General features: G+C 28.0%; 2 protein-coding genes across 8 annotated transcripts in view; one reads left to right on the forward strand and one right to left on the reverse strand.

The window, feature by feature from the left end:
* Positions 1-13,157, forward strand: part of Sarm (sterile alpha and armadillo motif) — a 34,793-nt gene extending 21,636 nt beyond the window's left edge. For 2 of the 4 annotated variants that reach the window (XM_074245708.1, XM_074245782.1), the window contains exons 2-9: positions 4,131-4,271; positions 5,393-5,607; positions 6,500-6,761; positions 6,865-7,032; positions 8,766-8,867; positions 9,803-11,958; positions 12,384-12,614; positions 13,019-13,157. In XM_074245708.1, the coding sequence (XP_074101809.1) occupies positions 4,131-4,271; positions 5,393-5,607; positions 6,500-6,761; positions 6,865-7,032; positions 8,766-8,867; positions 9,803-11,958; positions 12,384-12,588 (3,249 nt within the window). In that variant the 3' untranslated portion in view covers positions 12,589-12,614; positions 13,019-13,157. Of the gene's footprint in view, positions 1-2,647; positions 3,384-4,130; positions 4,272-5,392; positions 5,608-6,499; positions 6,762-6,864; positions 7,033-8,765; positions 8,868-9,802; positions 11,959-12,383; positions 12,615-13,018 lie in introns of those variants that run through there. The other 2 variants (XM_074245900.1, XM_074245836.1) reach the window with 2 other exon arrangements.
* On the reverse strand, positions 1,788-15,581 carry LOC141529937 (uncharacterized). Of its 4 annotated transcripts, none has more exons than XM_074246923.1 (4): positions 15,383-15,578; positions 15,284-15,319; positions 14,448-14,592; positions 1,788-2,657 (listed from the first exon to the last, which is right to left on the reverse strand). In XM_074246923.1, exons 1-4 carry the CDS (start codon positions 15,443-15,445, stop codon positions 2,611-2,613), a joined length of 291 nt encoding a protein of 96 aa, XP_074103024.1. In that variant the 5' UTR covers positions 15,446-15,578; the 3' UTR covers positions 1,788-2,610. The 4 variants fall into 4 exon arrangements, with proteins under 4 accessions (XP_074103024.1, XP_074102863.1, XP_074102945.1 ...); XM_074246762.1 differs by lacking the exon at positions 1,788-2,657 and adding an exon at positions 7,646-8,178; XM_074246999.1 differs by lacking the exon at positions 1,788-2,657 and adding an exon at positions 8,883-9,078.
* Between the last annotated feature and the right edge of the window lie 17 nt (positions 15,582-15,598).

Here is a 15,598-nt window from a genome sequence, read left to right on the forward strand (position 1 = left end):
GGCTGCGTACCTCAGCTTCCCATTCTCTTTCGCATACCAACCGGACGGCATTCCTGTTTTGTCTTCACTCTCAAAGGCCCTGACGTTTATTTTACACGCTAAAATTTACAAATTACATTTTTTCAGTTTTACAACATTCCGCGGGATTTTTTATCAAGTTACATCTATTTTTTTTTTTTTTTTAATTGATACATTCAAATCTCAACCATCAATCTCAACCATCAATCTTTGTTTCTAAAAACTCTTTTTTTTTTAGATTTTTTTCTGATCAATTATTTTGTTTTGTAATTTTAAAATAATTGCCAACTCTAAACTTTTAAGAGATTAATTTTTTTTTTTAAATTAGTCTTAAAAAAGTAAATAATTAATAAAATTTTTTATACCTTTAACCTCGGGTTTTTTTTTAATCGTAAATTATTGAGATTACCCAATTTTAGAGAATTTTTTTTAAGTCTTTGTTAAATAATTAGTACAGCGTGATCTTGAAATTTTAAAAGAAGAAATTTTATCATTGTTTGTTATTAATGAATATTTTTAATTAACGATTTATAAAATAAAAAAAATTGTTTAATATTCTTTGAAATGACTAGACTTTTAATCGATTATTTAAGGTGTAACGCGGTTATCATATTTCAGGGTCATTAGACTTATTAAAAAGTGGGGACACCGTCATTTAATCTAAAAATAGAATTAGCTTCTTTGGATTTAAGACCTCTAGATTTGATTAAATAAGCTTACATATCTATAAAATTTTAATAACAATAATAACAATAAATTTTAGAAAAATCACTGTTATTTTTGGATCTATTAGAAATTATTAAGAAGAAATGAGTTAAAAAATATTAAGAATTAGATTTAATAATCTTTATAGCTGCTAAAATTTCCAGACTTGAACAATTTTTAAAAAAAGTCACTAAATAAATTTTTATTTAACTTTAAACAAAAAATTATTATTATTATTATTATTATTATTATTATTATTATTATTATTATTATTATTATTATTATTATAGAGAGAATTTAGAAAAAATTCTACTTGTAGTAATTAAAAAAAATGTTTATGTAATTTTTTTTAATTATTAAAATTAAATTGGTTGTTTGAGACAATTAATGTTCATTTTTTAATTAAAATGTGTTACGTAAATTTTTTATTCAAATTTTATGATCATAGTGTTAAAAAAATTACTTTTGAAAGATAAAATCTGCACTATATAATTTTTTATAAAAATTTTAGCTTAAAAAAAAAGAAATTCAAAGAAGAAATAGAAAAAAATTAAAATTTTGCGTGTTTTAAGGTTTTTTAAATTATTTGTATCTAGTATGTTAAAAAAAAAATTGATGGTTTACTTTTTATTAACAATTTTATTATAATAAATTATTTAAAAAAATAATTTATTTTTGTTTATTAAAATTCTTTATTAAGTGAGTCCTCAAATGTCATATTTCTTCTTATTTACTCATAAAACATTTGTATAAATTAATTACAATAAAAATAACAGCTACTTATATCAGATATATGACAATTGCAGTCATAAATAAAATTTTAATAATAATAATAATAATAATAATAATAATAATAATAATAATAATAATAATAATAATAATAATAATAATAATAATAATAATAATAATAATAATAAATAATAATAATAATAATAATAATAATAATAATAATAATAATAAAATTTTTACACTTATTATTATTATTATTATTATTATTATTATTATTATTATTATTATTATTATTATTATTATTAAATTAAAAAAAAAGCGCACCTTGAAAAAAAACTGAAAAATTTAAGTTGACAAAAAATAAGATAATAATAATTAGAAGCCTGCACGTGAATCTAAATAATAATAATAGTAATAATAATAACAATAAATTATTTTTAAACATAAAAAAACAATCATTACAAAAACTTATCTTCAAATTTAGAACAAAAGTCATCTTACTGTTTATATAATTTCTTCATGTTTATTATTTCACTTCTAGTTTTAATTAAAACAAATAAACCTCAACGAAAACTAAAGACCATTTTTACCCCGAGGTCAATCACCAAACCTCTGGAGAATTTAATTTTATTACCTAAATTGAGATAATATCTTTTTTAGATGATCAAAAATAGAAGAAAAAAAAAACTGTAGAATACATATCTTACAATAAGCTTTTAAAAAAATTAAATTTTAAACGTATTCTTCAATTACTTACATTGAAAATAACTGAATGTGAAGGTATAAAATGAACAGTAGATTCCTTATTGATATTCAATTGGTATATCATTAATAATGAGAGTTTATAAATTACAAATAAAGAGAATAATTATAATATGTTGTTATTAGTGTTACCTAATCTAAAGTTTGACGGATGACCACCACGTGTTGGAGGCGCTAAGGTCGTTTCGAATAATCATTCTCCCACTATAAAGAGATAGAACAGTAACTGGTGAGACTTGTACACGCAATTATCCACGTATCGTCGTTTTAAAATTAAATTTACGTGCAGTAAAAAATAATAAAAAATTCGGGAGTTTGCGAAGAAAACAATAAACTGCGGTCAGCTACACCATAACTGTCATAGCTTCTTCTCTTTCTTCTTCTTCTTCTTCTTCTTCATCTTCTTCTTTTTCTCTTTCTTCTTAAATTGCAACAGCGAGTGCCTTAAAAATAAAAATTGCAACGTGAAGAGTACTTTTAAAAATAAAAGTAAAATAAGTAAAATGTGTTTTAATAAAATAAAGTAAAAGTTACTGACGAGAGTATAGACAAAGATCCGAAGAAGAGTACGCATCACCAAATTGTGTCAAGGTCTTTACTCGAAGAATTGTGCTGCTCGAAAAAAGTAAAAGGGACAAAGGACGAGGGCGTGTTGTGTTCCATTACTACAGTCGTTAATTTATAAACTTGAAAGAAGAAAAAATTTTATTTTACTGCTATGCGCTCCAAGATTATTTTATTTATTAGAATTTATCAATATGTGATACATTATTGGCTATCGTAGATCGATATTTTTCTCAGACGTTTCCACGTGGGCAGAATCGTGTGACGTGTGTTTTTATTTAGTTTTCTCACGTGTTATTATTTCTTCTCGGTATCTCGCTCAAGTCGTTTTAAATAAAAATTTTTATGATTATTATGTATGATTTTTTTTTTTTTTTTTTTTTTTTTTTTTTTTAGATACCGACTGTCTATTTTAGTGCCGAGTTCTGTGCTGTCTGATATGTTCAGTTGTATGTGTAGTTATGTGTGATGTATACATGTTGTTCGAGAAAGATCGAATTAAATATTAATGCCCGCGTTAAAGGAAATTTAATGTCACGTGTGGGCATTTAATTATTATTATGTCTTTTTTTTTGTCAAATTAAATTTTTCAGTTTTTCTTTAAGGTGCGCTTTTTTTTTTAATAATAATTATTTTTAATTTTTCTAAAAATTTTGTTATTATTATTATTATTATTATTATTATGAAAAAATTTTTTTATGACATGTAAATTTATTTATGACTGCAATTGTCATATATCTGATATAAGTAACTGTTATTTTTATTGTAATTAATTTATACAAATGTTTTATAAGTAAATAAGAAGAAATATGACATTTGAGGACTCACTTAATAAAGAATTTTAATAAACAAAAATAAATTATTTTTTTAAATAATTTATTATAACAAAATTGTTAATGAAAAGTAAAGCATTAATTTTTTTTTTTAAATATTAGATACAAATAATTTAAAAAACCTCAAAACGCGCATTAAGTGTTACATTTTATAAAAATTAATCTTGCCTAAGCCTTAAGTGTTTCTATTTTATTTAAACTGTAAGTGAAAAATTTTTTTAATATTCATGCTCTATAGACAAAAAAACAAAAAAAAAAAAAAAAAAAAAGTTTTTTTCTTAAATTTCATTTGTAATATTTTATTCGTCCTGTATATCTTCTTATTTTTAAAGAAATTCAAAATTTTGATTTTTTTCTATTTTTTCTTTGTTTTTTTTAAACTAAAATTTTTAATAATTTAATTTTAATTAAAAAATAAACATTAATTTTCTTACTAATTAAATTTGAATTAAAAATAAAATAATTTTTCAAATTTATTTACTTAATTAACAAATTTATGAATTATTAATATTGTTACAGATGTCGGACTTCCCAAGTGAGCTCGAAAATGGAGATATCCGTTCTCGAGCTGGAATCCAGCTGGATATTAACAAAGACTTTCCGTCTAAAAATAATTTCGGCACAGTGAGAACACACCCACAAGCATCAACATTATCGCAGGTAATAATTTATCCATTTTAAAAGTAACAATAAAAATATAAAAAAATAAAATACAACAGCACTTAAAAACACTTCTATTATATTACACGTTTTATTATCGTTATCTCCCTATCTTTCTCTCGCTCGCTCTTTAGTAAATATTTTTTTTGTCAATGTACGCAACTGTGTAAATTTCTTGGAATCCAAATTTCCCTTCTCTACTCAAAATAACAACACAACAACAACTAAAATATATATTTATCAAAATTTATTGAAAAATTGATTAAACATAAAATAAAAACATAACAGATTATCTTCATTAATTTCCCGAATTAATTTTCCTAATTTATTTTCATTATAACCTTCACTAGTATATCTTCCTAATTAATTTTCTTCATAAACTTCTTTGATTAATTACCCTAATAAATTTACCTACTAGATTTTTCTAATGAACTTCCTTAATAAATTTTCTTTCTAAATTTCTTATCAATAAAAAATTCTAATTTATTCTTCAAAAGTAAATTAATTCACCCAAAAGTCCTCAAAAAATTTTCATCAATAAATAATAAAAAGGTCAAACATTCGCCACTTTCTGAATCACTGACACAAAAATTAATTTTGTAGAAAATTGACATAATCCCCAAAAATAAACCAAACTTTGTCACAAATCAACTAAATATATATTTCTTCTCTACTAATCCGCAAATTTCACAATTCTAATTATCAAAAGATTTGTGGTAACTTCCGGGATTGTTTTTATGAATAGTTAACTGTAAATCATTAAAGACTATAAAAAAATAAAGAAAGTAAAAGGCCGATGGAGGGAAATGTTTCAGTCACTTGCATAATGCCCTCTACCTTGAATACAAAATTGGCATGGGATCAAAACTCGCTGCCAATTAAAATGTTTGTTCTTTTATTTTTTAAATATTTTAAATACGACAGATAGATGAGTTGACAGGGAGCGAGACAGGTGTAGACTCTAAGATATGTAGATAGAAGCTACTTATAAAACTTAACGGAACTCCGATCCGCGGTTTAGCGTCGAGTGACATGAGTATGAGTCACGGACTTTTAAATTGGAATTGAAATAGGATTTTATTTAAACACGCGGTGATATGATTCTTTTTTTATCTTTTCAGAGGCACCACAGCCAAGGTAGTAGCACCAGTAGTAGCACCAGCAGCACCTCGAGCGCTTCGAGCAGCACGAAAACAAGAAGTTTGCTGTCAACAATAACATCGTCTTCGAAAAAAGAACTTAATGCGGTTAAGACTAATATCACTGATTTGCGTTCTGGAATCGATGAAATGAAGACTATTTACTCGAGATCGCATCGAGCGCACAATCTTGATAGGTAATTTCATTTTTTCTCATTTATTTTTAAAACTAACGATTTTTGTGTGTAATTTTTCGGAGAGAAGCTATAACAACTAATTTTCTGACTAAAATATACAAGACAAGGAAAAATTAATCCCAAACTTTTCTATAGGAAATTTTATTTACTACAAAAAATGATTTTTTCGTATCTTCAATATTTTACTCAAAATGTAGAGTTTAAATTTCTAAAAAATAGTTTTTCCTAATAAAAATATCTTAAAAATTTTCCAAATAAATTTTTTTAATAAAATTTTCCTGAATTTAATTTTTTTAAGGATTTACCGAGTAAATTTTCGTAATAGAAGTTGCCTAATCCGTTTCCTTAACTGATTTTTACGGTAAAATTCTTCTAATAAATTTTCCTCAGTAGAATTTTACTAATACACTTTTTTAATAAATTTTCTTTATCCGATTTTCCTAATGGGATTTCCTAGTAGATTTACTGGATAGAATTTCATTTATAGTTTTCCTGATAAATTTCTCTAATACTTTTCCTCATAGATATTGCTAATAAATTTTTCTCATAGAATTTTCTTATACCTTTTCTTTATTCATTTTCCTTACAGATTTTCTTGATAAATTTTTTAACGAATTTTCCTAATTAATTTTCCTAATAGAATTTATAGTAAAATTTTCTATGAATTTTCCTAATAATTTTCCCTAATAAATACTCCTACTAATTTTTTTTTTTTATAAAATTTTCTAATACCCTTTCTTCATACATTTTCTTTATACATTTTTTAACAAATTTTCCTAATAAATTTTCTTAATAGAATTTTCTATGAATTTTCCTAAGTCACATCAGAAATTCTTAATATTTTTTTTTAATTTACTAATTTTACTAATAAATCAAATTTTTCCTAAATCAGGGATGGAAGCGCAAGCATCACCGACGATGACCAACCAGTGGTCACCTTCCCCGACTCGGACACCCCATCTCCGACGAGTCTACGACCCAGGAACATGAGTATTGACTCGTCCTCCCAACTTGACCCCCTGAACTCGTTTAGTGACCTCCACCACATAAACACACCACTGAACATCTCGAGCATGGGGCTTGCCGGTCAAGAGAGCATGAAATTTGAAGAGAAGAAAATGACCAGCACTTCCACTACCAAGGTAAAATCTCAGGTGACGATTGATTAGCTAACAAACTGTATATCTGTCTCGGGTCGAGGTTGCTTTGGGATAAATCTGTAGTTAATTAAAATCCGTGCCAATTGTTACTTTTTAGCTGGTCACGGACAGATTCAGCGCGGAGAAAGCCACCGCCAATTGTGAAGAAATGCGCGCTTTGCAAGCTGGAGATGTTTCTTACAAAGAAGAAAGCGCTGCTACTGCTGCTAGAGCTCGCGTTGAAGTTGATGGAGTTTCTGCTGAAAAAAGCGTTGCTACAGCTCGGGTAATTAATTAACATTAATTTTTTAAAATTAGTAATTTTTTCAAATATTTACATTTTATGAGAATTTAAATTTAATCTTTATTATAAAAAAATATTTGAAAAAATTACCTTAATGCTAAATTTATATCTATATCAAATTTTTTTTTAATTAAAGAAAATTTATTAATTTTAATTTTAGAAAATTAAAATATATACAAATTTTCATTTTTATTTATATTTTTACCAAAGATTAAAATAAAAAAAAAAAAAAAAAATTTTCAATATTAATTTTAAATATTTAAAATTAACAGAATTTTCCAAAATTATATCTTCTCTTATTAAAAAAAAATTGACTGTACATTTTAAATGCTTATAAGAGTATTTAAAATAATTTAAAGTATTGTAAACTATTAAAAACAATTAAGGTAATTATTTAATTTTCATTTTCATTTTTTTAAAAATTTTGATATATTTTTTTTTTTTTTTAATACATAAAAAAAATGAACAATTAAAAAAAAAAATTATCACGATTTTAACAAATGTATAAATTTAAAAAAAAATTGTGATATTCAAAAAAATATTAAAAAAAGATAAAATAGAAATTTTATCCAAAAACATGAGAGCCAAAATTTTTTTCCAATTTTTAAAAGTAAAAAAAAGCTATCGAAATCTTTATTTTTTTCTTTCACGATATTTTTAAAAAATATGAAAACGATGTTTATAAAATAAATAAAAAAATGTTAATTTTTCACCTAGATATGGCCAAAATAGTGTGGACCCTAGTAAATAATTAAATAAATTACCATAATTAAAAATCAAATTATTTTCAACAATTTCATTGAAGAATTTTCAAATTCTCAAAAAAAATATGATAAGATCTAAAAATAATAAAAATAAATGAAATAACGCAACATTCTCGCGTGTTCTTAATTTTTCGCGGTAACTGCGGAATGTTGACGCGGTCTAGGTATCCTTGACAACCCCTGATCAATATCTTCCGGGGGTTGTTTCATTTATAGTCATTTATAGTCAATAGCCTGTAGTCAGTGTTAGAAAGTGCGGCGTTAAAGGATGGGCCAACGACTTTCACGTTTGTCAAAGTACATCGAAGTAACTCCATTACCGGGATCACCAAAAATTGAATCGACTTTAAAAACGGTATTGAACCTAAAATAAAATAAAATAAAATAAAATAAAATAAAAATCCATTAAATTATATTAAAAATAAAAGACAAGTAGTAATAAGTAAAAATTGAATCTAATAAATTATTATCATAAGTACAAGTGATATAGTTAGACTTAGCCTCGTGAATAAGATACAGCCGATGACTGACGTATGGATTTGTCGTGATAAAATTAACCGTTTTCTCGTCACAGCTCGACAGTGGGGAGTCCCACTCTTTCGAATAATTCTCACTAATACAAGCACAAAAAATACGAGATTGGCTCGAGTTATTTCTCTCGCATCAACTCTGTTAATAATGTTTAAGCCATCTTCATTTATTTTATTGAATGTACCATCACATAGCTGACGGTTTTTATTAACGAATCAGTACCCGCGTGTCATCGAAGATGAGCGCACCGTGGCCGGTCAACAGGCGTCGGAACGGTTCCAAACAAAGCTCACTTGTACGTCAAACTTCAATCAAACCAAATTTTCACCTAAAACTCGAGCAAAATTCATTTTTTTTTTTTTTTTTGTTTTTTCGCTCTGTTCTTTCAATTTTTCTAATTATTTTCCTACTTGGTTACAGGAACAGAGAAGCTTGAAGGCTGGGAATCTCTCGCACCAAGAAAGCAACAATCTAGCAGCTTCCAGCATGAAACTGCAGAGCGATTCTTTCAGTTCTGAGAAGGTGAGCAATCGTTTAACGCTCGTGTTATCTTTGTTATATAAAGCGCTATCGCATTCTTGGGTATCTTGACGAGATATTGCTGAGATTAATCAGTGATAATAAGATTGTCTGAACGGTAAACGTTGTTAAGTTTAGTTAAGCGTTGGGCCATTTGCGTTAGACACTTATTTTTTATTGATTTAAAGCTTCTTATTAGAGATGACATCAGCTTCTAGGAAGAGATTTAATATTTTTCATTGGCGGAATATCAAGACTTTTGCCATTATAGTTGGATTTAGTGTTGGCAAATTACAATTTTCTTCAATTAATTAATAATAAAACCCAGCAGTGATTTATTGAATTGATAATTAAAGTAAAGTACCCAGTACTTGACAACTTAGAAAAATCGGACCAATATTTGAACAGACTTGTATATATTTTATATATTTTATTAGTTCGCTTCAATTTATTCAAAATTATTTATAATTTCATAAAAATCACTTATTTGAACTAATAATTACTTTTTATATTAAAAGTAGAGTCAAATAAGTTTTATTTTGAAATGTGGTCAACTACTGGGTACTTTAACTTATTCAGAATGAGTTTATATCTTTAAAAATGTCAATAGTTGACAAGATACAAAGTTATTTCTTAATTATATATCTAGAAATAGAGCATTTTCAAAAGCATGATAAATTCTTATCATCACAAACTGACAAAATTTTTTTTATTCTCTCAATAGAACTAAATCCTTCTATCAGTGTGGCAAATTACAATTGTCTTCAATTAATTAATTAAAAAAATATTGATTTATTAAATTTATTAAATTTATTAAATTGAAAATTATATTGCAACATCCTAACAATGCGAAAGTGCAGTCTCGACTCAAGGCTGAAGGTTAATTTGAATAATTAATACCAAATGTTTGATTACTAATAAAATTATTTACTTTTTAGACCGCGATGGCAGCGCAGCAACAAAGACAAACAGTTACATCATCAGGAATATCAAACAAATACACGTCATCTTCACAATCGAGTTTCTCGATAGCATCCTCAAAAGAAGTAAGCTCGTCAATAGCAGCATTAACAACCGCTGCGTCAGCAGTAAACCACCTTTTAAATGGGCCTTACACGGAAGACGACCTGCTAGCACTTCCTCTGGACGATTTAACGCAGCTGTGTATAAACGCGACAGCGCAAGACGTCGAAAAAGCGCGTCAAAAATATTCAGCGTTGGTAGAAAAATTTATTGATTTGTTAAAAACTTCTTCAAAAGCTCCCTGTTTGTTGGACAAAATTCATAGTATTATCCAAAAAGCCTGGTCAGTTCCCACTCACGGTCACGAGCTGGGTCTAACGCTCTGCAACACGCTCAGGATACGCGGTGGGTTGGATTTTATGATTAAAAACTGCCGCGGGGATGACCAGAAGCTTAAATTTTCCTCAGCGACGCTTCTAGAACAATGTTTAATCACCGAAAACCGGGCTTACGTCGTGGAACACGGCCTAGACGCGGTTGTAAGCGTCGCTTGTTTGTGCATGAACCCGAAAAACAAAGACCTGAACTACGCAAGAGTGGGAATTGGAATTCTAGAGCATCTCTTCAAGCACAGCCAGAACACTTGCAGCAAAGTAATCGCTCTGGGAGGGTTGGAACAGCTTGTGTTCGCCTGCAGAATGGCCGACGTCGAAGTTCTGCGGCACTGCGCAAGCGCAATTGTAAATCTGGCGCTGTACGGCGGTGCTGAGAACCAAGAGCGCATGATCAGTTCCAAAGTTCCCACCTGGACGTTTCCTCTGGCGCTGCAAAACGACGAGAACGTCAGGTACTACGCGTGCCTAGCAGTCGCTGTTTTAGTCGCTAATAAAGAAATCGAGGCCTCGGTTAAAGACGGAGGAGTTCTGGACCTCATAGAACCGTTCCTAACCTCCCACAATCCTTCGGAATTTGCCAAGTCTAATCTCGCGCATGCGCACGGACAAGCCAAGCAGTGGCTTGAGAAGCTAGTTCCTGTTCTGAGCTCTAAGCGCGAAGAAGCGCGCAGTCTTGCGGCTTTTCATTTTTGCATGGAAGCGGGGATTAAAAAAGAGCAGGGTAAAACGGACATCTTTCATGAAATTGGGGTTATTGAACCCCTGAAGAAAGTCGCTAGTTGTCCGAACGCGGTTGCTTCTAAGTTCGCCGCTAAAGCGCTGATCTTAATGGGCGAAGAAGTGCCTCATAAGCTCAGCCAACAGGTGCCGCTGTGGTCCACGGATGATGTCAAGGAGTGGGTCAAGCAGATTGGATTCGCGGAGTATGTTCAGAATTTCGTTGACAGTCGGGTTGATGGAGATTTGCTTTTGCAGCTGACGGAAGAAAATTTGAAAGAAGACATTGGGCTGACCAATGGGATTAAGCGGAGACGGTTCACCCGGGAACTTCAAAATCTTAAAAAAATTGCGGACTACAGCAGCAAAGATTCCGGAAATTTAAACGGAACTTTGCTCCTCGCAGGGAAAGAATTTGCAATTTACACTTACAATTTTCTTAATGCGGGCATTGATGAAGCGTACCTCGAGAGCATTTCCGAAGACCAATTGTTGACGGAGTGCGGGATTGTTAATAGTATTCACAGGGTTAAAATTATGGAGTCTATTAAGAGACATTTGAACTCGAAAAAAGCATCGCCGACAGATGAAATAGAAACTACGGACAAAAATCTTGATGTCTTTGTGAGTTACCGGAGATCCAACGGTTCTCAGCTGGCTAGTCTTCTCAAAGTACACTTGCAATTGAGAGGGTTCTCCGTATTTTTGGACGTCGAGAGGCTTGAAGCCGGGAAATTTGATAATAATTTGCTTCAGAGCATCAAACAGGCTAAACACTTTCTGCTGGTTCTCACGACTGACGCACTCGGCAGGTGCATTAATGATGATGAGGGCAAAGATTGGGTTCATCGGGAAATTGTTGCTGCGTTACAGTCGCAGTGTAATATTATTCCGATTATTGATAATTTTCAGTGGCCGCAGGTTGAAGAGCTGCCGGAAGATATGCGTGCTGTTTGTCACTTTAATGGTGTCAGGTGGATCCATGACTATCAAGATGCTTGCGTTGACAAATTAGAAAGGTTCGTTAGATTAATTTTTTTTTTTTTTTTTTTTTTTTTTATTAAATTGTGATGCTGGACAACTGTAAATTTTTTTATTTTTATAAAAAAAATTTTTTTTTTCTTATGAAAAAATTAAATTTTTTTATTTTTTTTTTTTAAATTAAATTTTTTATAATTAATTTAACTAAGAGATAAAAGAAAATTTTTTTTTCTGCGTATTGAAAATTTTTTTACTTTTTCTTAAAAAAATAAACTAAGTCTAGAAAATTATTTTTGAATAATTGCATTTATAATTTTTTTAGAGATTTTAAAGATGGAATTTTTTAAATAAATTTTTCTTGCTATAATTTATTTGTTAAAAAAAATTATAAAAATTTTCTACTGATTTCAGCATAATATAATTTTTAATACACACTAAATTTTTTTTTTACTAATTTTTTCAGATTTATGCGAGGTGATATGCCACCAGTAAGGACAGACGCTAGCCTCCGATTAGGTTCTAAAGACATTTCATCACCAGGCACACCAGCGAGTTCAAGTATGCGACATCCGCCAGCCTATCATAGAATACCGAGCAATGAGAGTCAGAATAATAAAGATTCTAGCAAAGAAACTATCAATAAAGATGCTGTTAAGAATTCAGAATGACTAGATGACCCGCCCACAGTTGATAGGTAAATGTAATTTTATTTATGATACTTAAATGTGGAATTAAGTTAGCCGACATAAGTGCAATTTAAAAAAAAATATTTTTTTAATAATAAATATTAAATATTATTGAAATTTTCCACGTATAATTTTTTAAATCTTCTGTAAGTGGAATTTTTTCACAAAAAAATATTTGTAAAAATTTTGCGAATTTTTTTTTTTTTTTTTTTTAATTAATACTTGTTAATAAAAAATTAAAAAAAAAAAAATTTTTTTTTACATGCAGTAAAGGGAACTGAAGATAGGTTTGTTATATTTTTTCCCTTGATTTAGCACTAGCATGTGTCCTAATTTTTAAAATAATTATTTAAAATTTAATTTAAAATAAAATTTTACCATAATTTAATTTTAAAATAATTTTTTCTTTTAGATTTAGAAAAACTTCCAGTCCAATAAGACCAATAGGAATGCCTTTGACACCATCGCGTAAGTTCGTCTACACAAACCCAGGAAAGAGTCCAGAACCCAAAAGACCAGCGAGACATCCATCATTGTCATCAACGAGATCGCGCTCGCTGGAATTACTGGACCAGCCTGAAAAAGTGATCAAGAGACTGACTGACAGATCAGAACCTGCTGCTCGGCCTCGTTCTCGGAGTCTCAATGATTTTCTAGACGAATCTCCGGTGTCGGTGAAGCTCGACGAAGTTCTCTTAGAGTCAAGTAAAATTACAGCGCTACCCGTTCCGCGTCCTAGGACAAAATCAGTTAAAGAAGCGAAAGTAAAGCTTGACTTTCCAAGCAGACAATTGTCTCTGGACAGCGAGTTGATCAAAAATAAATTAACTGATTGCTGTGATATCCAAGGACGTGGAAGTGCTGATATTGATACTGACGGTGAAAATAATAATGTTATTAATGAAAAGTGTTCTCTGTCTAAATCTAAAAGCTGTGGAGCGGGGTTGGATGAAGAAGAATCTATTTCTTCAAATGAATTTCAGAGTAACGTTCCTCAGGGATCGCTTCAGTCCCTCCAGGGCCACTTTGAGAAGAAAAAGTCCAAATTTATGAACAAATGCGTTAGTAGGATGAGATCACTCATCAAAAAATGACCAAGTGATAAATATATGTTACTGATAAATGATAATTATTATTTTTTATTGTAAATTAAAATATTGTTTTGCTAAAATTAATCTAATTGAATTTTAAACAATTAAATTTATATTGCGACAATCGTGCCTGATAAATATGTGTCTTAAATTTATAAATTATTTTAATTGCGCTTACATTATAGCTTTATATTTATAAATTTATAAATATTCATACAAACGTATATTTTTTTTATATAAATTGTACTATAACAAAATTGTAAAGTAGTTTTTATCTATGTTGTAATTTTAAGAATATTTTAACCGATTCAATTTTTTTTTTTTTTTTCATCATTTTAATCATTATTAAACAATTATTATTTTTTATTTTAATGGGCGTTTTTAATCGACGCTTTAAACGCAGCTAATATTATTATTAAATTTTTATTATTTTATTTAACAAACTGTTAAGATATAAATATATATGTTATTTGTAAGTTTTTTTGTATTATTAATGTTAGATATTTTTAAATTTAATTTACTATTTTAATTAAATAAAAGTTATCTATAAGATCAATAAAAATAAATTTTTTTTTTTTTTTTTTTTTTTTTTTTTTTTTTTTTTTGTTACAAAATTTATTATTTAATAAAGCAAAATTTTATTTATTTATATTTTAAAAGTCACGGCAGTCACATATAGTGCTAGTTTCAATTATTTAACTAAAAAATAATTTAATTTGTTTTTAATTGAAATATAAAATTCTTTCTTACTGGGTAGATTAGCAATGTCTCCTGGAAGTGCTGAATCTTCAGATACCTCAACTTTTACTTCCTCAGTGTCTATAGGGAAATCGTGCAAAGGATCTCGATGTTCTTTACAATTTTCTTGAACTTCAGGGCATTTTTCATTGATATCCTAAAAATATAAAATGTTAAGTCAATTCCAATAAAGTAATTAGAAAAAATTAATTTTTTTTCCAAAAAAATTTGAAATTAGGAATCATGTAAGTCAGCTTCGACACACAACTGGTATGGAGTTTACTTCTTGTGAACGATTATTATGATCCCAAGAAAAAAACTGTTTCACTGTAAAAATTCTGCCAAGTCCACGTTCACATAACTATTTGGAAAAAAAATTTTTTTTTACAAAAATATATATATATAAAAAAGTCATTGTGACTTAAAAAGTGAAAAAGAAAAAATTATCAGACATTTTATAATTTTTTTTTTTTTAAATAAACTAGAGCTAAAAAAATTCCATTTATAATTTTTTTGAGCTTCTATTTTAAATATAAAAAAAAAAAAAAATTATATCAAAAAAAATTATAAAAAAATAGACTTGTAAAAATTTTAATAAATTAAAAATGCAATTTTTTAAAAATAACTTTTTAGAACAAATTTTTTTATTAAAAAAAAATAAAAAAATTGACAAGTGACAGCTAACTTTAATGGCATATTTTTATAACAAATCAATTAAAATAATATAGAATACTGTTTGAAACTTCTTCTATCAATTTTTTTTTATTTTCCCAAGTGAAATTTTTTTAATTATAATTTAATTGCTATAAAAGAATAAAAAAATTTTTGAAAAAATTCAAAGTACTTACTGACATACACCAAGATCCGTTAAAAAAAATTATAACCTAAAATTGATTTTTAAGGAGTAAATAAAGTAAGTACAATAAATATTTTTAATTAGTTCTAACCTCATCCTCGTATTTTTCAACTTTGACAGTAATGTTTTCGAACGGCAAAGTTTCAGTACTCATTTTTCACAAAACTTGAATAATAATTTACATTTAAACACTGAAGTAATAATTTAATTCACTTTAATTTTTTTTTTTTTTTTTTATTATCAATTTCACTTGTTAGCCTCTCAGTGTTTTTCTTCACAATCTCTAATTGTAAATAAACATGTTGAC

Source organism: Cotesia typhae, unplaced genomic scaffold, assembly GCF_013202065.1.
Source record: "Cotesia typhae breed Kobodo isofemale line unplaced genomic scaffold, CoteBio_Ctyphae contig_10, whole genome shotgun sequence".
Lineage (NCBI taxonomy): Eukaryota > Metazoa > Arthropoda > Insecta > Hymenoptera > Braconidae > Cotesia > Cotesia typhae.

Coding starts and splice junctions, on each gene's coding strand:
- LOC141529937 (XM_074246762.1), bottom strand. CDS start 15,445: ATGAGTACTGAAACTTTGCCGTTCGAAAACATTACTGTCAAAGTTGAA. Junction 15,320..15,382: donor TTGAAAAATACGAGGATGAG/GTTAGAACTAAT, acceptor AATCAATTTTAG/GTTATAATTTTTTTTAACGG. Junction 14,593..15,283: donor ACGGATCTTGGTGTATGTCA/GTAAGTACTTTG, acceptor TTATATTTTTAG/GATATCAATGAAAAATGCCC.